General features: G+C 43.0%; 1 protein-coding gene across 1 annotated transcript in view; it reads right to left on the bottom strand.

Annotated features, from left to right (window-relative positions):
* Positions 1-23921, bottom strand: part of LOC109900099 (integrin alpha-9) — a 157341-nt gene that overhangs the window by 79839 nt on the left and 53581 nt on the right. The window contains exons 12-15 of the mRNA XM_031835194.1: positions 23352-23442; positions 21090-21135; positions 18654-18808; positions 10087-10247 (exon numbers count right to left, since the gene is read on the bottom strand). Of these exons, the coding sequence (XP_031691054.1) occupies positions 10087-10247; positions 18654-18808; positions 21090-21135; positions 23352-23442 (453 nt within the window). The remainder of the gene's footprint in view (positions 1-10086; positions 10248-18653; positions 18809-21089; positions 21136-23351; positions 23443-23921) is intronic.

Raw genomic sequence — 23921 nt, 5'->3', positions numbered from 1 at the left:
AGTAGGTCTCTCAGAGTTTTAATATTGCTCAGGTACAGAAGTGGAGGGAGCACTTCATTTGTCCATGGATACAGTATAGTGGAGTCGTGTAATGTGATGCGATGACGTAGCAGCTAAACTAAATTGTGTTCCACTCATTAAGACTTTACATGACGTCCCATTTAGCATTCTGGAATCTACCAGGCTCTTTAGTGAACATCAGGCTTCTCCTCCATGGAAAGCTTTATTAGGCAGACCACACTACTTCTCAACCCGTCTCTGTGATCACAACATGTGGTGGCTTTACAGCATCGGCAATCAATCCTCATATGCATATTTATGCTTCAACAAGCCCATCTCACAGCCCTGTGGTGGTATGAATACAGTATGTGTCGTGAACCTGTGACAAGGGCCACTGCCATTTGCGGTCATTAAAGAGTGGTATAGCTAGCTAGCGTAGTAGGCTATTAGGTCCATTACAGTCTTTATTTTTTTGATTTGATTTGATTTGATTTATTTTATTTTTTTCACCTTTATTTAACCAGGTAGGCCAATTGAGAACAAGTTCTCATTTACAACTGTAACCTGGCCAAGATAAAGCAAAGCAGTGCGACAAAGACACTTATTAAGACAAAGCTCAAGCCCCCTAACAGTTGTCTAGAAACTCCTCTTGGTGCCCCACATTCCTAATGTTCACTCTCTCTGCGCTATATGTCCCCAGTATATCCCATAATAACTTTGCCTTGGCTGGCCATATTAAATATCTTCTAGCAGATATCTCTATCTGTCCTGGCTCTAGTTTATTTATAAGCCCATCAGTCTATTATGATGGTTGGACCTTGGCGCTTCTTCTGGTGGAAACTTGGGCATCTGTCTGTCAACACTAAAATAAAGAGAAGACGCCATAGTGACGCAGAAAGGCGACCTCCAGCCTGACAACTGGTGGAGATGGGGGTAGAAATAGTTTAAGAATGTATTCCAATCACGCTGCGCCTTGGTCTCCTTGTTATGACGAATGTGACAATAACAACCAGGTTCAGTATAATATCCAGGTTCAGTATAATATCCAGGTTCAGTATAATATCCAGGTTCAGTATAATATCCAGGTTTAGTATAATATCCAGGTTCAGTATAATATCCAGATGCAAAAAGTAGATGAACACTGATCTAAACCTGCAAGCTATTTCATGATACATTTTCAAGGTTAACTGATATAAAGTAAGCTGAGAGACAACCAAAGAGATGATGTGCCAATTGCACAAAAATTAATGTGAGAATGTGACACTTGAAAATTAAGGGTGGAGAAAATTCAGCTCTTGAAATCAGTCACTTACTCACACGCAAACACCACTCCTGCTCCTTTCAACCACCCAAATCATTCACTCACACTCACACACACACACACACACACACACACACACACACACCTGGTCCTTTCAAACATCCATATCATTCACCATTAGAATATCCCCGTTGTCCGTCTCTAGAATGTGAGGTATGACTGTAGTGAGAAGTGTGTCATTTATTTTAGCTCAAATAACCAAACAAAGTTCCTCTGGAACTCTGGCACGCCTTTGCACAGCCGTTCCCCCGCCAGCCAAAACATCAATATGAAACACATTATATGATTTCACTATCAATGAACTGGCGTTCCATAATGTCTTGTGATTTACTGAGTGAGTGATCATTCCTGGTGTTTTTCTCTGATAGACGTAGGGTTGTGTAATCTTTGTTAGTCCATGTGTTCACTGTGTGTAAGGATTTCAAGTTTAAGTCCATTACATGTTAGATGAAAATGTTGACTAAAGATGAATTGATCAAGTGTTTAATCAAAATCAGATCCATCTGTGTAAACTAATCTGTTTCTCTCTCTGATAAGCAGTTTTTCCACATACAGATCTGCTATCTTCATTTGATCACTGTTGTCGCATATCATTTTCTGTGAAAAATGGATCAACTCCTCCAAAAATGTCCATTATAATCCACATATTAATTTACACACCTAACGTATAGAACTATACACACCTAACATATAGAACTATACACACCTAACATATAGAACTATACACACCTAACGTATAGAACTATACACACCTAACGTATAGAACTATACACACCTAACGTATAGAACTATACACACCTAACGTATAGAACTGTACACACCTAGCGTATAGAACTATACACACCTAACATATAGAACTGTATACACCTAACGTATAGAACTATATACACCTAACGTATAGAACTATACACACCTAACGTATAGAACTATACACACCTAACGTATAGAACTATACACACCTAACGTATAGAACTATACACACCTAACGTATAGAACTATACACACCTAACGTATAGAACTATACACACCTAACGTATAGAACTATACACACCTAACGTATAGAACTGTATACACCTAGCGTATAGAACTGTATACACCTAACATATAGAACTGTATACACCTAACATATAGAACTGTATACACCTAACGTATAGAACTGTATACACCTAACGTATAGAACTATACACACCTAACGTATAGAACTATACACACCTAACGTATAGAACTATACACACCTAACGTATAGAACTGTATACACCTAGCGTATAGAACTGTATACACCTAACATATAGAACTGTATACACCTAACGTATAGAACTGTATACACCTAACATATAGAACTATACACACCTAACGTATAGAACTATACACACCTAACATATAGAACTATACACACCTAACGTATAGAACTATACACACCTAACGTATAGAACTATACACACCTAACATATAGAACTATACACACCTAACATATAGAACTGTATACAACTAACGTATAGAACTATACACACCTAACGTATAGAACTATATACACCTAACATATAGAACTATACACACCTAACGTATAGAACTATACACACCTAACGTATAGAACTGTATACAACTAATGTATATAACTAATGTAGAGAACTGTATACAACTAATGTAGAGAACTGTATACAACTAATGTAGACAACTGTATACAACTAATGTAGAGAACTGTATAGAACTAATGTAGAGAACTGTATAGAACTAATGTAGAGAACTGTACAGAACTAATGTAGAGAACTGTATACAACTAATGTAGAGAACTGTATACAACTAATGTAGAGAACTGTATACAACTAATGTAGACAACTGTATACAACTAATGTAGAGAACTGTACAGAAGTAATGTAGAGAACTGTATACAACTAATGTAGAGAACTGTATACAACTAATGTAGAGAACTGTATACAACTAATGTAGAGAACTGTATACAACTAATGTAGAGAACTGTATACAACTAATGTAGAGAACTGTATACAACTAATGTAGAGAACTGTATACAACTAATGTAGAGAACTGTGTGTGAAAAAGGTGTTTAGAAAATCTAATAAATGTAATGCACACCTTTGATTACCTAAAAAAGAAAGATAAACACCAGAGGTTATATTATTATAATATTGGAAGTTATTAAAAATGTCACACCTTTGAATACTAGTTCATTGACTAGAAAGAATGTGTCACGATCGTCTGAATGAATGGACCAAGGCGCAGCATACTTAGAGTTCCACATGTTTCATAAATATGAAACTCACCAAAAACAATACAGTGGAAAACAAAACGTGACGTTCTGGGCTGCTCACAGGCAGGTACACGAAAACAAGATCCCACAAACAACAGGTGGGAAAAAAGGCTGCCTAAATATGATCCCCAATCAGAGACAACGATAGACAGCTGCCTCTGATTGGGAACCATACCAGGCCAACAAAGAAATAGAAAACATAGATTGTCCACCCTAGTCACACCCTGACTTAACCAAATAGAGAATTAAAAGGATCTCTAAGATCAGGGGGTGACAGAATGCTATTACCAACAGGTTATTTTGAAAGTGTCATTTTGGCACCACACTTTGAACCCTGTTTAACTCCACAAAGCAGACCAAGTGTTCCTCTGATCTCTGGTTAATCAAACTACTTTACATTGCCAATGCTTTTTAACAAATTCCCTCATAAGGGCAAATTCAATGATATTCTATGCTCTTCTATTCTATTCTACTACACAGATCAATTCTATGGTGACGTGGTTCTGGCCTGATCCCACCTAGTACATTACAGTACACCGAGACAAGAGAGATGCCAGTTAGTTACGTATGTGGCACGTACCAGATCGCTAATCTACAGTACACTACTGCACACCCAGAAATAGAGACTGAGTCCCAAATGGCACCCTATTCCCTTTATAGTGCATTTACGCCCCATAGGACTCTGGTCAAAAGTAGTGCACTATAAAGGGAATAGGGTGCCATTTGGGATGCCAAAAATAGAGATATTGCTGTATAGAAGATGTTGAACACGTTTACATTGGGAATTAACATTACAATACTTCACATTGCTGATCTATTGTGTGTATACCTACAATTGTCACAGTTGAAGCTAACAGTTTATGCCGCTGTCTGGTCACAGTGTTCAATTAGGAGAAACAACCATAAATGTCCAATTATCAATGAATACTGTATATAGACATCTAGGAGTTCCACAAACTCCACTGGACAGACTGGATGTTTAAGGCTCCATAATGGTGTTATGATGTGTTGTTCAAAGTCTCTCATATTATGTAGTGAGGTATACTCAGCCCTGACCTGGGTTCTAACACTATGGGCTGTATGACAGGGTAGCAGACCTGGGTTCTAACACTATGGGCTGTATGACAGGGTAGCAGACCTGGGTTCTAACACTATGGACTGTATGACAGGGTAGCAGACCTGGGTTCTAACACTATGGACTGTATGGCAGGGTAGCAGACCTGGGTTCTAACACTATGGGCTGTATGGCAGGGTAGCAGACCTGGGTTCTAACACTATGGACTGTATGGCAGGGTAGCAGACCTGGGTTCTAACACTATGGGCTGTATGACAGGGTAGCAGACCTGGGTTCTAACACTATGGACTGTATGGCAGGGTAGCAGACCTGGGTTCTAACACTATGGGCTGTATGGCAGGGTAGCAGACCTGGGTTCTAACACTATGGGCTGTATGGCAGGGTAGCAGACCTGGGTTCTAACACTATGGACTGTATGGCAGGGTAGCAGACCTGGGTTCTAACACTATGGGCTGTATGGCAGGGTAGCAGACCTGGGTTCTAACACTATGGGCTGTATGACAGGGTAGCAGACCTGGGTTCTAACACTATGGGCTGTATGGCAGGGTAGCAGACCTGGGTTCTAACACTATGGGCTGTATGACAGGGTAGCAGACCTGGGTTCTAACACTATGGGCTGTATGGCAGGGTAGCAGACCTGGGTTCTAACACTATGGACTGTATGGCAGGGTAGCAGACCTGGGTTCTAACACTATGGGCTGTATGGCAGGGTAGCAGACCTGGGTTCTAACACTATGGGCTGTATGACAGGGTAGCAGACCTGGGTTCTAACACTATGGGCTGTATGACAGGGTAGCAGACCTGGGTTCTAACACTATGGGCTGTATGACAGGGTAGCAGACCTGGGTTCTAACACTATGGGCTGTATGACAGGGTAGCAGACCTGGGTTCTAACACTATGGACTGTATGGCAGGGTAGCAGACCTGGGTTCTAACACTATGGGCTGTATGACAGGGTAGCATACCTGGGTTCTAACACTATGGACTGTATGGCAGGGTAGCAGACCTGGGTTCTAACACTATGGGCTGTATGGCAGGGTAGCAGACCTGGGTTCTAACACTATGGGCTGTATGACAGGGTAGCAGTCCTGGGTTCTAACACTATGGGCTGTATGGCAGGGTAGCAGACCTGGGTTCTAACACTATGGGCTGTATGACAGGGTAGCAGACCTGGGTTCTAACACTATGGGCTGTATGGCAGGGTAGCAGACCTGGGTTCTAACACTATGGACTGTATGGCAGGGTAGCAGACCTGGGTTCTAACACTATGGACTGTATGGCAGGGTAGCAGACCTGGGTTCTAACACAGTCAAGCACATATAAAGTACTTGAGAGAGAGTGCGAGAAGGATAGAATGGTATTGAGTTCAGTCAGGCTCAGCCTCCCAGGGAGAAATTAGCCTGGGGTCCACTGTAGAGAATGGCAGTGAAATGCACAGGCTCTGTGTGGGGTGGGACCTCTGGTCCCCATTAGCAGGAGGTGAGACATACATGGACGCCCTCAGGCCTCAGGACATACTGTAGGTCCACTCTAAGGCTGCCTCTGAATCAGCAGGTTACGATACAGTAACTTACTATTTATGTGACTGTCTACAGTTCCTACTCCGGACAAGAAGCTTGTCTGCACATTAAGATGCATGCAAATTGCAGTAATTAAAACCTAGTTTCCGTCAGAGCTCTAGGCTATCTGACGATAGTGACAACGGTCTACTACGGTGACCGAAGGCTTGGAAATTAAATAACAGAAATTTGCATGGCTCAACCAGTGAGTGTGCAGAGGGTTCAGTTTCCAGTTTAAGACACATATCTTCCTGCACCTTAGCTACTTATCTATGTGGTCTGTGAAGATACTCTACCACCTACTGTTTCTATCCATTTGGAGATGATAGCAGAAAGTAAACAGTGTTGTTTTAACTGTTATGATTGCCTGTATGTCACATTTGCCCTGACCCAGCAAGCTGCAGAATAAAACCACTCAACCAGACAACTGTTGAACTTTCACACGCATGCACACACACCTATAGCCAATATACACTACTCAAAAAAAATGGGAACACTAAAATAACACATCCTAGATCTGAATGAATGAAATATTCTTGTTAAATACTTTTTTCTTTACATAGTTGAATGTGCTGACAACAAAATCACACTGGAATGGAAATCAAATTAATCAACCCATGGAGGTCTGGATTTGGAGTCACACTCAAAATTAAAGTGGAAAACCACACTACAGGCTGATCCAACTTTGATGTAATGTCCTTAAAACAAGTCAAAATGAGGCTCAGTAGTGTGTGTAGCCTCCACGTGCCTGTATGACCTCCCTACAACGCCTGGGCATGCTCCTGATGAGGTGGCGGATGGTCTCCTGAGGGATCTCATCCCAGACCTGGACTAAAGCATCCGCCAACTCCTGGACAGTCTGTGGTGCAACGTGGCGTTGGTGGATGGAGCAAGACATGATGTCCCAGATGTGCTCAATTGGATTCAGGTCTGGGGAATGGGCCGGCCAGTCCATAGCCTCAATGCCTTCCTCTTGCAGGAACTGCTGACACACTCCAGCCACATGAGGTCTAGCATTGTCTTGCATTAGGAGAAACCCAGGGCCAACCGCACCAACATATGGTCTCACAAGGGGTCTGAGGATCTCATCTCGGTACCTAATGGCAGTCAGGCTACCTCTGGCGAGCTGTGCGGCCCCCCAAAGAAATGCCACCCCACACCATGACTGACCTACCGCCAAACCGGTCATGCTGGAGGATGTTGCAGGCAGCAGAACGTTCTCTACGGCGTCTCCAGTGTGAACCTGCTTTCATATGTAAAGAGCACAGGGCTCCAGTGGCGAATTTGCCAATCTTGGTGTTCTCTGGCAAATGCCAAACGTCCTGCACGGTGTTGGGCTGTAAGCACAACCCCCACCTGTGGACGTCGGGCCCTCATTACCACCCTCATGGAGTCTGTTTCTGACCGTTTGAGCAGACACATGCACATTTGTGGCCTGCTGGAGGTCATTTTGCAGGGCTCTGGCAGTGCTCCTCCTTCTCCTCCTTGCACAAAGGCGGAGGTAGCGGTCCTGCTGCTGGGTTGTTGCCCTCCTACGGCCTCCTCCACGTCTCCTGATGTACTGGCCTGTCTCCTGGTAGCGCCTCCATGCTCTGGACACTACGCTGACAGACACAGCAAACCTTCTTGCCACAGCTCGCATTAATGTGCCATCCTGGATGAGCTGCACTACCTGAGCCACTTGTGTGGGTTGTAGACTCCGTCTCATGCTACCACTAGAGTGAAAGCACCGCCAGCATTCAAAAGTGACCAAAACATCAGCCAGGAAGCATAGGAACTGAGAAGTGGTCTGTGGTCCCCACCTGCAGAACCACTCCTTTATTGGGGGTGTCTTGCTTATTGCCTATAATTTCCACCTGTTGTCTATTCCATTTGCACAACAGCATGTGACATTTATTGTCAATCAGTGTTGCTTCCTAAGTGGACAGTTTGATTTCACAGAAGTGTGATTGACTTGGAGTTACATTGTGTTGTTTAAGTGTTCCCTTTATTTTTTTGAGCAGTGTATATTATAGACAATGTTCCCTCTAAGTTGCGCACTGCTCCCTTCGGACTGCCATGCAGAAGAAATATCAGCCCTCGCAGAGAAGCACGAGACTGAACTTCACTCAACTTTCTAGAGTTTTCCCTTTGAGTTAACACTATCAACGTTTCCCTCCACTGTGGAAATTGTGCTCGAATCAACACAATATTAGCCACCTTCAACGTAACATACTGAAAAAAAAACTATGCAAGACTTAGTATGCAAAACTAACTGTGCAAGAGATTTTCTTGTGAAGCGCATCGGAGTAGGATTTTATTGCATTGACAGCAATGACTCAAGCCCATACTCTTAACCAATCAGAGCTGCAGTAGGCCAATGTGCAAATAGACCATTGCCATATATGGATCTGTGCCATTCACTTTGAACTGGACTGTTTACAGTATGAGGGGTCCCGAATAGATATGCTTGAGATCAAAGCGAGAGCTGCATGTAGCCACCTGTGCAAATGTGTTAATGTTCTTTGCTAATTAGTTATTAGCACAGTTATAGCTCATTTCTAGACAACAATGGGGGAGTGGTTGCTTCCTACAAGAGCACTTCTAGCCATCTTTGAGTCAGGTAAAGAGCTTTTTTATGTTTTACAGGGGCAGTGTTGTATTTTGAAACAGTCTTCAATAAGCTAAGTAGCCAACAGGCAGAGGGTAGCATAATTTGACAGATTAATTGTATTTTGTGGTTTCTTGCGTCAAACAACACATTTTCAGTCACCTCCTTGTCTGAAGGTGAAGTGGATAAACAGGTTATTAATGTCAAGCCCTGCATGTTTTTTCTAAAGTCTCATGGAATGTAGATTTTTCTACATTGAACACCACACATTGCTGCTACTGTAGGCTGAATGATAGAATGTTATGGGATGCATTCTTCTCCATTGTTATTGATTGTAGGCCACTGGTAGGACTACATTATGATCAAACATCCACAGTAGAATACCTGGCCCCTGTTATAACTGGAATTTAAAGGGGGTTCAGCCTCAGTGTTCACTGTAAACGTGTGTTGAAAGTTGCACAGCAGACCTGAAATTTGCTCAGTGCTGAAAAAAAAATGAGAGGGAACAATGATTATAGCCAACATGATTCACCTTTGTTTTGTTTGCCTTGCCTACAATTTCAACATTGTTTTGAGCCTGTCAAAACTATTAGGACTGAACGGAAGTTGCCACCGGAGATGCTATGGAGATTGAACTTCGCTTCAGAACATCAAAACAAACAGAAAGAAAACAGCTTGACAAACACTGCTTGAATAACCCAGTTGCCATGAGAAAGAGTTCAGTGGAGGACATGGACACAATAGCTCCAACTGAACCAACTAACTGGGACAAATAGGGCAACATCCGGGCAACTGACATCTTAACGACATCATATCTAGTTGTAAACATGTTTTCTGGATGAGAAGTCATCATACAGTATACTGTCACCTTAACCTGGTGGCACACAACACAGTCTGGTGTGTGAGACTTACAACCCAGTGGTCTCTGTTGGTCAACCAGAAGATGTCTTCTTGACATTAAACAAACTTCCTTATACAACCAGTATACAACCTGACCGCGACTTTACGACAAAAAAACTGATAATCATTGCAACCAGCTTTGAACGCTGGGGAAAATCTGCTCGGAGGAAAAGGGACCTATCGTATGTGATCTCTACAGGAATTGAAGCCACAACCTTGGCATTGCCAGCCACAGGCCCACATTTGATTTATTTATTTTATTTCACCTTTATTTAACCAGGTAGGCCAGTTGAGAACAAGTTCTCATTTACAACTGCGACCTGGCCAAGATAAAGCAAAGCACTGCGACAAACTAAATGACTTCTAGGGACTCACCTTAACATATGCAGTGTACTGTTGGCAATCCTCTCTGTTGATGTCCAGACTGAGCTCGTTGCTCATGAAGCTGATCTGGGCTCCGTTCTGAATGAAGTACACTCTGGAAGACTGGCTCCTCTGCCTCTTATCCACATCAGCTGTCAGGTTATACAACAACTCTGGGGAGAGAGGAGAGAGACCAGCTGTCAGGTTATACAACAACTCTGGGGAGAGAGGAGAGAGACCAGCTGTCAGGCTATACAACAACTCTGGGGAGAGAGGAGAGAGACCAGCTGTCAGGTTATACAACAACTCTGGGGAGAGAGGAGAGAGACCAGCTGTCAGGCTATACAACAACTCTGGGGAGAGAGGAGAGAGACCAGCTGTCAGGTTATACAACAACTCTGGGGAGAGAGGAGAGAGACCAGCTGTCAGGTTATACAACAACTCTTGGGAGAGAGGAGAGAGACCAGCTGTCAGGTTATACAACAACTCTGGGGAGAGAGGAGAGAGACCAGCTGTCAGGCTATACAACAACTCTGGGGAGAGAGGAGAGAGACCAGCTGGCAGGCTATACAACAACTCTGTGGAGAGAGGAGAAAGACCAGCTGTCAGGCTATACAACAACTCTGGGGAGAGAGGAGAGAGACCAGCTGTCAGGTTATACAACAACTCTGGGGAGAGAGGAGAGAGACCAGCTGTCAGGTTATACAACAACTCTGGGGAGAGAGGAGAGAGAACAGCTGTCAGGCTATACAACAACTCTGGGGAGAGAGACCAGCTGTCAGGCTATACAACAACTCTGGGGAGAGAGGAGAGAGACCAGCTGTCAGGTTATACAACAACTCTGGGGAGAGAGGAGAGAGACCAGCTGTCAGGCTATACAACAACTCTGGGGAGAGAGGAGAGAGACCAGCTGTCAGGTTATACAACAACTCTCGGGAGAGAGGAGAGAGACCAGCTGTCAGGCTATACAACAACTCTGGGGAGAGAGGAGAGAGACCAGCTGTCAGGTTACACAACAACTCTGGGGAGAGAGGAGAGAGACCAGCTGTCAGGCTATACAACAACTCTGGGGAGAGAGGAGAGAGACCAGCTGTCAGGCTATACAACAACTCTGGGGAGAGAGACCAGCTGTCAGGTTATACAACAACTCTGGGGAAAGAGGAGAGAGACCAGCTGTCAGGTTATACAACAACTCTGGGGAGAGAGACCAGCTGTCAGGTTATACAACAACTCTGGGGAGAGAGACCAGCTGTCAGGTTATACAACAACTCTGGGGAGAGAGGAGAGAGACCAGCTGTCAGGCTATACAACAACTCTGGGGAGAGAGGAGAGAGACCAGCTGTCAGGCTATACAACAACTCTGGGGAGAGAGGAGAGAGACCAGCTGTCAGGTTATACAACAACTCTGGGGAGAGAGGAGAGAGACCAGCTGTCAGGTTATACAACAACTCTGGGGAGAGAGACCAGCTGTCAGGTTATACAACAACTCTGGGGAGAGAGGAGAGAGACCAGCTGTCAGGCTATACAACAACTCTGGGGAGAGAGGAAAGAGACCAGCTGTCAGGCTATACAACAACTCTGGGGAGAGAGGAGAGAGACCAGCTGTCAGGTTATACAACAACTCTGGGGAGAGAGGAGAGAGACCAGCTGTCAGGCTATACAACAACTCTGGGGAGAGAGGAGAGAGACCAGCTGTCAGGTTATACAACAACTCTGGGGAGAGAGACCAGCTGTCAGGTTATACAACAACTCTGGGGAGAGAGGAGAGAGACCAGCTGTCAGGCTATACAACAACTCTGGGGAGAGAGGAAAGAGACCAGCTGTCAGGCTATACAACAACTCTGGGGAGAGAGGAGAGAGACCAGCTGTCAGGCTATACAACAACTCTGGGGAGAGAGGAGAGAGACCAGCTGTCAGGCTATACAACAACTCTGGGGAGAGAGACCAGCTGTCAGGTTATACAACAACTCTGGGGAGAGAGACCAGCTGTCAGGTTATACAACAACTCTGGGGAGAGAGACCAGCTGTCAGGTTATACAACAACTCTGGGGAGAGAGGAGAGAGACCAGCTGTCAGGCTATACAACAACTCTGGGGAGAGAGGAGAGAGACCAGCTGTCAGGCTATACAACAACTCTGGGGAGAGAGGAGAGAGACCAGCTGTCAGGTTATACAACAACTCTGGGGAGAGAGGAGAGAGACCAGCTGTCAGGTTATACAACAACTCTGGGGAGAGAGGAGAGAGACCAGCTGTCAGGCTATACAACAACTCTGGGGAGAGAGGAGAGAGACCAGCTGTCAGGCTATACAACAACTCTGGGGAGAGAGACCAGCTGTCAGGTTATACAACAACTCTGGGGAGAGAGGAGAGAGACCAGCTGTCAGGTTATACAACAACTCTGGGGAGAGAGACCAGCTGTCAGGTTATACAACAACTCTGGGGAGAGAGGAGAGAGACCAGCTGTCAGGTTATACAACAACTCTGGGGAGAGAGACCAGCTGTCAGGTTATACAACAACTCTGGGGAGAGAGGAGAGAGACCAGCTGTCAGGCTATACAACAACTCTGGGGAGAGAGGAGAGAGACCAGCTGTCAGGCTATACAACAACTCTGGGGAGAGAGGAGAGAGACCAGCTGTCAGGCTATACAACAACTCTGGGGAGAGAGGAGAGAGACCAGCTGTCAGGTTATTGTTGGGGAATAATCAGAATTGGTTGGTAACATAGGTAAGATGTTTTATATTCATCATATGTTTGTAAGTTACTTCTCATCAGAATGTTAGTTTTGTATAATACTGTGGCGGGGTTGCAGTATCTGTTCTATGTCAAGACTAAGTTGTTTGGGCCAGAGAAAGGGGAGAGGTCAAGCGTGTATCTCTTGGCTCCACAATGTCTGTGTGCCAGTCAATGTGTCTCTGTGATCTTGTCAAGATAGGATGGATTTGATATATGGCTGTTGATATGGAGGATTTGTTTATGGTTCTGAGTTTGAGAAGAGAACATAGTTTAGGAGACAAAGCTGAATGATAAATTATGTCTATGCTGTCTAGCTATGTGTGTTTTTTGCTATTAAAGGATCTCAGTTGCAATGTGGAAGGGACTCTCAGAGAATTCATTGATAGACACTGAATTGATCTGAGAGTCACAGGGTTGTGATAGAGCTCATATAATTAAAGATGGACTTTGATAACTAACTCTGACTTGTGTGTGGTTTGCTCTCATGATTTGGTAAACAGAGGAAATTTCCACGACATTATACAACAACTCTGGGGAGAGAGGAGAGAGACCAGCAGTCAGGTTATACAACAACTCTGGGGAGAGATCAGAGAGACCAGCTGTCAGGCTATACAACAACTCTGGGGAGAGAGGAGAGAGACCAGCTGTCAGGCTATACAACAACTCTGGGGAGAGAGGAGAGAGACCAGCTGTCAGGCTATACAACAACTCTGGGGAGAGAGGAGAGAGACCAGCTGTCAGGCTATACAACAACTCTGGGGAGAGACAGAGAGAGACCAGCTGTCAGGTTATACAACAACTCTGGGGAGAGAGGAGAGAGACCATCTGTTTTGACTGCCTTTGAGCCAGTGGATTACTGAACAAAATGCGCCAACAAAACTGAGTTTTTGGGATATAAAAGAGGGACTTTATCGAACAAAACGACAATTTATTGTGTAACTGGGACCCTTCTGATTGCAACCAGATGAAGATCTTCAAAGGTAAGTGATTCATTTTAGCGCTATTTCTGACTTTCGTGACTCCTCTACTTGGTTGGAAAATGTTTGTATGCTTTTGTAAGCGGGGCGCTGTCCTCAGATAATCGCATGGTATGCTTTCGCCGTAAAGCCTTTTTGAAATCTGATAAAGCAGCTGGATTAACAAGAAGTTTTTATTTTAACCAATGTATAACACTTGTATTTTCATGAATGCTTATTATTACTATTTCTGTATTTTGGATTTGCTGCACTGCAATTTCACCGGATGTTGTCGAGGTGGGTCGCTAGCGGCACGCCTGCGCCAAAGAGGTTTTAAGGAGTTTGCTAGAGGATTTTTTTTTTTTTACAATTCATTTTTTAAAATTGTTTATCTACTTCAAACAACACAAATACCAAACATTATTCAAGATGATCAACAAACACGGAGTATACAAAGCATTATCCAAGATGATCACCATACACGGAGTACACAAAACATTATCCAAGATGATCAACATACACGGAGTACACAAAACATTATCCAAGATGATCAACATACACGGAGTACACAAAACATTATCCAAGATGATCAACATACACGGAGTACACAAAACATTATCCAAGATGATCAACATACACGGAGTACACAAAATATTATCCAAGAGGATCAACATACACAGAGTACACAAAACAATATCCAAGATGATCACCATACACGGAGTACACAAAACAATATCCAAGATGATCACCATACACGAAGTACACAAAACAATATCCAAGAGGATCAACATACACAGAGTACACAAAACAATATCCAAGATGATCACCATACACGAAGTACACAAAACAATATCCAAGAGGATCAACATACACGGAGTACACAAAACAATATCCAAGATGATCACCATACAAGGAGTACACAAAACATTATCCAAGTTGATAAACAAACACTCAGTATACAAAACATTATCCAAGATGATCAACATACACGGAGTACACAAAACATTATCCAAGATGATCAACATACACTCAGTATACAAAACATTATCCAAGAGGATCAACATACACAGAGTACACAAAACATTATCCAAGAGGATCAACATACACGGAGTACACAAAACATTATCCAAGTTGATCAACATACACAGAGTACACAAAACATTATCCAAGAGGATCAACATACACGGAGTACACAAAACATTATCCAAGATGATCAACATACACGGAGTACACAAAACATTATCCAAGATGATCAACATACACGGAGTACACAAAACATTATCCAAGATGATCAACATACACTCAGTATACAAAACATTGTGAACATTATGCTTCAGACACCTTGTAGAGTCCATGCTCCGACTAATTAAGGCTGTTCTGAGAGCAAAGGGGGGTGCAACTCAATATTAGGAAGGTGTTCCTAATGTCTGGTATACTCAGTACATGTCCTCCAAATGCTTTCAAACATCTCTGTTTATAATATACCATATCTAAAGGGACATAGTTCTGTTTCTTCTCCAGTTTGGTATCGAAGGTGAATACAGGCTTTTTAATTGATAGCTATACATTTTTTTGCAGCAATTAGACTTAGATTACAAAACTTTCTCTGATATTGATCAACAATATATTCATTTCCCGAACAGACATACTTTTTTTGAAATCCGTGGAATGAATCATCGTCACGCACGAGCAAACACACACACACACACACACACGTGCGCGCACACATACACAGTCTGCAGTAAGTGCCTCAGAGTGGTGAAATGCTGTAAAACAGTTAGAGGGACAGCAGCATTCACCCCAGTCACAACCAAAAGGGTACTGTGTGTGTGTGTGTGTGTGTGTGTGTGTGTGTGTGTGTGTGTGTGTGTGTGTGACATTGATTCATTCCACGTGTGCACGCTAATGTGTGTACGGGAGCGCCTTCCATGAGCTCACCCTGCCAGGCGGAAAGGAGGGGGCGTTGAGTGTTCATTACCGGCCCAGGCGTCGTTACCAAACTATACCAGCAGGCTACTTCCCTGTCCTGGGGGGGATCAAGCATGACCAAACCCACAGACACAACCATGACCACAACCACAACCACAACACACCTAAACAGTCAACCAGGGCCACACCTAAACCAAATATTGTTTATAACTACCTCAAGATAAACCACAGCCTGTAATTTCCAATGGAAGCAAATGATTCATAATGGGCAGAAAAAAGCAAAGGTGGGCAGAGCAAAGCAGGAGCTAGCGAGATCCTATAGGCTCATTTTAGCATGTATTTGCATATTTCCGCTACGTAACGCCTACTCTGAAGTGTGCGTGTGCAATAACTCAATTTGCTATTGCACTCTTTCTAAACAACGCATTTTTTTTTACTTTGCAAATGGGAAAGTCTACAAAACTTAGACTACTCTGTTGTAAGAGATTGTAGTTTTGGGAACAAAAACTGTACGGAGATCGAATGTTTCATCGATGACAAAATTTGCCGAATGCCGGACAAAATCCATCTCGCTCCATTTTCTCCCACCGGGCTTCCTCTCATCACCATATTTGGTAGTGAGTGGAAATGCCAAACGGATGCCTCAGATTTATATATTGAAAAAAATGTAAACACAACATGCTACAAATTTCTAAGATTTTACTGAGTTACAGTTCATATTAGGAAATCAGTCAAATGGAATGAATGAATTAGGCCCTAATCTATGGCTGGGAATACAAATATGCATCTGTTGGTCACAAATACACTATATATACAAAAGTATGTGGACACCCCTTCAAATGGTCTATTTCAGCCACATTGTATAAAATCGAGCACACAGATATAAAATCTCCATAGACACACATTGACAGTAGAATGGCCTTACTGAAAAGCTCAGTGACTTTCAACATGGCATCATAATAGGATGCCACCAATCCAACTAGTCAGAGCTGCCCCGGTCAACTGTAAGTGCTGTTGTATTGTATTGGTTGTAGGTCCATTGACACCATATTGCTTGTGAAGTGGAAACATCTAGGAGAAACAACGGCTCAGCCACGAAAGTGGTAGGCCACAAAAACTCACAGAACAAGACTGCAGAGTGCTGAAACATGTCAAAATTGTCTGTCCTCAGTTGCAACACTCACTACCAAATTCCAAACTGACCCTGGAAGCCACGTCAGCACAATAACTGTTTGTTGGTGTAAAGCTCCCACCATTGGACTCTGGAGCAGTGGAAACGCCTTCTCTGGAGTGATGAATCATGCTTGACCATCTGGCAGTCTGACGGACTAATCTGGGTTTGGCGGATGCCAGGAGAACGCTACCTGCCCCAATGCATAGTGCCAGATGTAAAGTTTGGTGGAGGAGAAATAGTGGACTGGGGCTGTTTTTCATGGTTCGGACTAGGCCCCTTAGTTCCAGTGAAAAGAAATCTTAACGCTACATCATACAATGGCGTTGAATTTGAACGCTGACTGCGAGCCAGGCCTAATCGCCGAACCTCACTAATGCCCTTGTGACTGAAGGGAAGCAAGTCCCTGCAGCAATATTCCAACATCTAGTGGAAAGCCTTCCCAGAAGAGTGGAGGCTGTTACAGCAGCAAAAGGGGGACCAACTCCATTTTAATGCCCATGATTTTGGATTGAGATGTTCGACGAGCAGGTGTCCACATACTTTGGGTCATGTCGTGCACCTTAAAAACAAAAAGGTAGGGGCGTGGATCAGAAAACTAGTCAGTATCTGGTATGACCAACATTTGCCTCATCCAGCGCGACACAACTCCTTCGCACCGAGTTGATCGGGCTGTTGATTGTGGCCTGTGGAATGTTGTCCCACTCCTCTTCAATGTGAAGTTGCTGGATATTGGTGGGAACTGGAACACGGTGTAGCACACATTGATCCAGAGCATCCCAAACACGTTCAATGGGTGACTGGTGAGAATGCAGGCCCTGGAACAACTGGGACATTTTCAGCTTCCAATAATTGTGTACAGATCCTTGTAATATGGGGCCGTGCATTATCATGCTGAAACATGAGGTGATGGCGGCGGATGCATGGCACGACAATGGGCTTCAGGATCTCATCTCAATAGATCTGTGAATTAAAATTGCCATCGATAAAATGTGATTGTGTTCGTTGTCCGTAGCTTATGCCTGCCCATACCATAACCCCACCACCATATGGCACTTTGTTCACAATGTTGACATCAGCAAACTTCTCGCCCACATACACGTGGTCTGAGTAAATTTTCTAGCAACAGCTCTGGTGGACATTCCTGCAGTCAGCATGCCAATTGCACACTCCTTCAAAACTTCAGACATTTGTGGCATTGTGTTGTGTGACGAAACTGCACATTTTAGAGTGGCCTTTTATTGTCCCCAGCACAAGGTTCACCTGTGTAATGATCATACTGTTTAAATCAGCTTTTTGATAAGTCAAACCTTCAGGTTGAGAGAAATAAGCTTTTTTGTGTGTATGGAACATTTCTGAGATGTTTTATTTCAGCTCATGAAACATGGGACCAACACTTTACATGTTGTGTTGATATTTTTGCTCAATGTACATCCGGTAAAACTGGCTCATTGTTCTATCTGTGCCTGAACAGTCAACCAGGACCACACCATAACATTCAACGAGGACCACACCATAACAGTCAACCAGAACCGCGCCATAACAGTCAACCAGGACCACGCCATAACAGTCAACCAGGACCACGCCATAACAGTCAACCAGGACCACACCAAAACAGTCAACGAGGACCACACCATAACAGTCAACCAGAACCGCGCCATAACAGTCAACCAGGACCACACCGAACAGTCAACCAGGACCACTCCATAACAGTCAACAAGGAACATGCTAGAACAGTCAACCAGGACCACGCCAGAACACAGATGTGTGTAGTTGTATTAGTGCTCACCTATCTGTCCTGGCAGGTGTTTTCCTCTGAAGAGCAGGCAGACTCTTGCGATGAAACAGTTGAGGTGTTGTGGTCCCTCGTGACACTGAGGCACAGAGATGTTGATGGAGACAGGCAGGTAGATAGACACGTCCACAGTGATCACCGGCCGGGACCTAAACACCAAATATAACATGGTGTCAATGGACCTATAACCAGTACAATATAACATGGTGTCAATGGACCTATAACCAGTACAATAGAACATGGTGTCAATGGACCTACAACCAATACAATATGGTGTCAATGGACCTACAACCAATACAACATAGTGTCAATGGACCTACAACCAATACAATATGGTGTCAATGGACCTACAACCAATACAATATGGTGTCAATGGACCTACAACCAATACAATATGGTGTCAATGGACCTACAACCAATACAATATGGTGTCAATGGACCTACAACCAATACAATATGGTGTCAATGGACCTACCACCAATACAATACAACATAGTGTCAAAGGACCTACAACCAATACAATACAACATAGTGTCAAAGGACCTACAACCAATACAACATAGTGTCAAAGGACCTACAACCAATACAACATAGTGTCAAAGGACCTACAACCAATACAACATAGTGTCAAAGGACCTACAACCAATACAATACAACATAGTGTCAAAGGACCTACAACCAATACAACATAGTGTCAAAGGACCTACAACCAATACAACATAGTGTCAAAGGACCTACAACCAATACAATATGGTGTCAATGGACCTACAACCAATACAATATGGTGTCAATGGACCTACAACCAATACAACATAGTGTCAAAGGACCTACAACCAATACAACATAGTGTCAAAGGACCTACAACCAATACAGTATGGTGTCAATGGACCTACAACCAATACAATATGGTGTCAATGGACCTACAACCAATACAATACAACATAGTGTCAATGGACCTACAACCAATACAATATGGTGTCAATGGACCTACAACCAATACAACATAGTGTCAATGGACCTACAACCAATACAATATAACATAGTGTCAAAGGACCTACAACCAATACAATATGGTGTCAATGGACCTACAACCAATACAATACAACATAGTGTCAATGGACCTACAACCAATACAACATGGTGTCAATGGACCTACAACCAATACAACATGGTGTCAATGGACCTACAACCAATACAACATAGTGTCAATGGACCTACAACCAATACAACATAGTGTCAATGGACCTACAACCAATACAATACAACATAGTGGCAATGGACCTACAACGAATACAATACAACATAGTGTCAATGGACCTACAACCAATACAACATGGTGTCAATGGACCTACAACCAATACAACATAGTGTCAATGGACCTACAACCAATACAACATAGTGTCAATGGACCTACAACCAATACAATACAACATAGTGGCAATGGACCTACAACCAATACAATACAATATGGTGTCAATGGACCTACAACCAATACAATATGGTGTCAATGGACCTACAACCAATACAATACAACATGGTGTCAATGGACCTACAATCAATACAACATAGTGTCAATGGACCTACAACCAATACAACATAGTGGCAATGGACCTACAACCAATACAACATAGTGTCAATGGACCTACAACCAATACAATATGGTGTCAATGGACCTACAACCAATACAATACAACATAGTGTCAATGGACCTACAACCAATACAACATGGTGTCAATGGACCTACAACCAATACAACATGGTGTCAATGGACCTACAACCAATACAATACAACATGGTGTCAATGGACCTACAACCAATACAATATGGTGTCAATGGACCTACAACCAATACAATATGGTGTCAATGGACCTACAACCAATACAATATGGTGTCAATGGACCTACAACCAATACAATACAACATAGTGTCAATGGACCTACAACCAATACAATACAACATAGTGTCAATGGACCTACAACCAATACAATACAACATAGTGTCAATGGACCTACAACCAATACAATACAACATAGTGTCAATGGACCTACAACCAATACAACATAGTGTCAATGGACCTACAACCAATACAACATAGTGTCAATGGACCTACAACCAATACAATATGGTGTCAATGGACCTACAACCAATACAATACAACATAGTGTCAATGGACCTACAACCAATACAACATAGTGTCAATGGACCTACAACCAATACAATACAACATGGTACTGCAATAGACACAGCCTGGAATTCATGTATTTCTGCGATAAAACATTTTACTATGTTCCACTGTATGTGTTTATATTACTATGTTCCAATATCTACACTAGCATAGTCCCAATTACAATTGAGCAACGTATTGGGCCTGCATTCAAAGTGGTATGCTGGTATGGACATTGGAACAAAGCCTGACTTACAACCACTTACCTCAATAACACCACGCTATCAGCCATAAAAGCACCAATGGTAATATCTGCAATGAAAGAACAACCAATGAGCGCAGCAGATCTCTCTCGTTCTTTGAAGATATGGCACGATGCACAAAGGTCATCATTAACAAGTGATGACCTTTGTGGGTCCTCATACGTGTTGTTTTCTGTTCTAGTTCTAAATGTCCACGATTGATGTGGAGCCCAGTAACCATTCAGAGTCAGACAGACAGGAGTGTTACTGGCTGACCAGTAACCATTCAGAGTCAGACAGACAGGAGTGTTACTGGCTGACCAGTAACCATTCAGAGTCAGACAGACAGGAGTGTTACTGGCTGACCAGTAACCATTCAGAGTCAGACAGACAGGAGTGTTACTGGTTGACCAGTAACCATTCAGTGTCAGACAGACAGGAGTGTTACTGGCTGACCAGTAACCATTCAGAGTCAGACAATTCTTGACATTTAATCCCAGTACAAATTCCCTTTCTTAGGTCAGTTAGCATCACCACTTTATTTTAAGAATGGGAAATGTCAGAATAAAAGTAGAGAATTATTTATTTCAGATTGTATTTCTTTCATCACATTCCCAGTGGGTCTGAAGTTTACAAACACTCAATTAGTATTTGGTAGCATTGCCTTTAAATTGTTTAATTTGGGTCCAACATTTTGGGGAGCCTTCCAGAAGCTTCCCACAATAAATTGAGTGAATTTTGGCCCATTCCTCCTCACAGAGCTGGTGTAACTGAGTCAGGTTTGTAGGCCTCCTTGCTTGCACAAGCTTTTTCAGTTCTGCCCAAAATGTTTCTATAGGATTGAGGTCAGGGCTTTGTGATGGCCACTCCAATTCCTTGACTTTGTTGTCCTTTAGCCATTTTGCCACAACTTTGGAAGTATGCTTGGGGTCATTGTCCATTTGAAAGACCCATTTGCGACCAAGCATTAACTTCCTGACTGATGTCTTGAGATGTTGCTTCAATATATCCACATAATTTTCCTCCCTCATGTAGCCATCTATTTTGTGAAGTGCAACAGTCCCTCCTGCAGTAAAGCACCCCCACAACATGATGCTGCCACCCCCTTGCTTCACGGTTGGGATGTTGTTCTTCAGCTTGCAAGCCTCCCCCTTTTTCCTCCAAACATAACGATGGTCATTATGGCCAAACGGTTCTATTTTTGTTTCATCAGACCAGAGGACATTTCTCCAAAAAGTATGATCTTTGTTCCCATGTGCAGTTGCAAATCGTAGTCTGGCTTTTTTATGACGGTTTTGGAGCAGTGAATATCGGACTTGTTTTACTGTGGATATAGATAATTTAGCACGTGTTTCCTCCAAGATCTTCACAAGGTCCTTTGCTGTTGTTCTGGGATTGATTTGCACTTTTCACACCAAAGTACGTTCATCTCTAGGAGACAGAACGCATCTCCTTCCTGAGTGGTATGACGGCTGCGTGGTCCCATGGTGTTTATACTTGCGTACTATTGTTTGTACAGATGAGCGTGGTACCTTCAGGCGTTTGTAAATTTCTCCCAAGGATGAATCAGACTGTGGATGTCTACAATTGTTTTCTGAGGTCTTGGCTGATTTCTTTTGATTTTCCCATGATGTCAAGCAAAGAGGCACTGAGTTTGAAGGTAGGCCTTGAAATACATCCACAGGTACACCTCCAATTGACTCAAATTATGTCAATTAGCCTATCAGAAGCTTCTAAAGCCATGACATCATTTTCAGGAATTTTACAAGCTGTTTAAAGGCACAGTCAACTTAGTGTATGTACACTTCTGACCCACTGGAACTATGATACAGTGAATTATAAGTGAAATAATCTGTCTATAAAAAATTGTTGGAAAAATTACTTGTGTCATGCACAAAGTAGATGTCCTAACCAACTTGCCAAGCTATAGTTTGTTAACAAGAAATTTGTGGTGGTTGAAAAATGAGTTTTAATGATTACAACTTAAATGTATGTAAACTTCCGACTTCAACTGTATATAATAACGACATGAAGTTGAGACGTACGTCCTAGGTGTTTCATTAGCCCTACACCTAGTGTTGGCTATGTTGAGATGTAGGTCCTAGGTGTTTCATTAGCCCTACACCTAGTGTTGGCTATGTTGAGATGTAGGTCCTAGGTGTTTCATTAGCCCTACACCTAGTGTTGGCTATGTTGAGATGTAGGTCCTAGGTGTTTCATTAGCCCTACACCTAGTGTTGGCTATGTTGCATCATGTCTGTATTGTACTGTATAATATGACCCTACCTGGATATCCATTGCTGTCCATGTCCACATTGCCAGAGATTGATTGGCCGAACATCTGGAGGGCGGGGTTAATGCTCTGTCCAGACACTCTCTGCAATGAATGATATAAAACGTGAGATAGAACATATACATACATGCAAGCACACACACTGACCTGAAGACCAAACACTGCGAACACATTACTGTAGCAGTAGGGATCAGAGTCATACCGTCTAACCGTTTGAAGCACCTCTCTGCTACCACTACTATAACAGACCACTGTCTGCTACCACTACTAAAACAGACCACTGTCTGCTACCACTACTATAACAGACCACTGTCTGCTACCACTACTATAACAGACCACTGTCTGCTACCACTACTATAACAGACCACTGTCTGCTACCACTACTATAACAGACCACTGTCTGCTACCACTACTATAACAGACCACTGTCTGCTACCACTACTATAACAGACCACTGTCTGCTACCACTACTATAACAGACTTCTGTCTGCTACCACTACTATAACAGACCACTGTCTGCTACCACTACTATAACAGACCACTGTCTGCTACCACTACTATAA

This window comes from Oncorhynchus kisutch, linkage group LG11 (assembly GCF_002021735.2).
Source record: "Oncorhynchus kisutch isolate 150728-3 linkage group LG11, Okis_V2, whole genome shotgun sequence".
Lineage (NCBI taxonomy): Eukaryota > Metazoa > Chordata > Actinopteri > Salmoniformes > Salmonidae > Oncorhynchus > Oncorhynchus kisutch.
The sequence above is the reverse complement of the archived record's forward strand: the minus strand, read 5'-3'. Positions and strand labels throughout refer to the sequence as shown.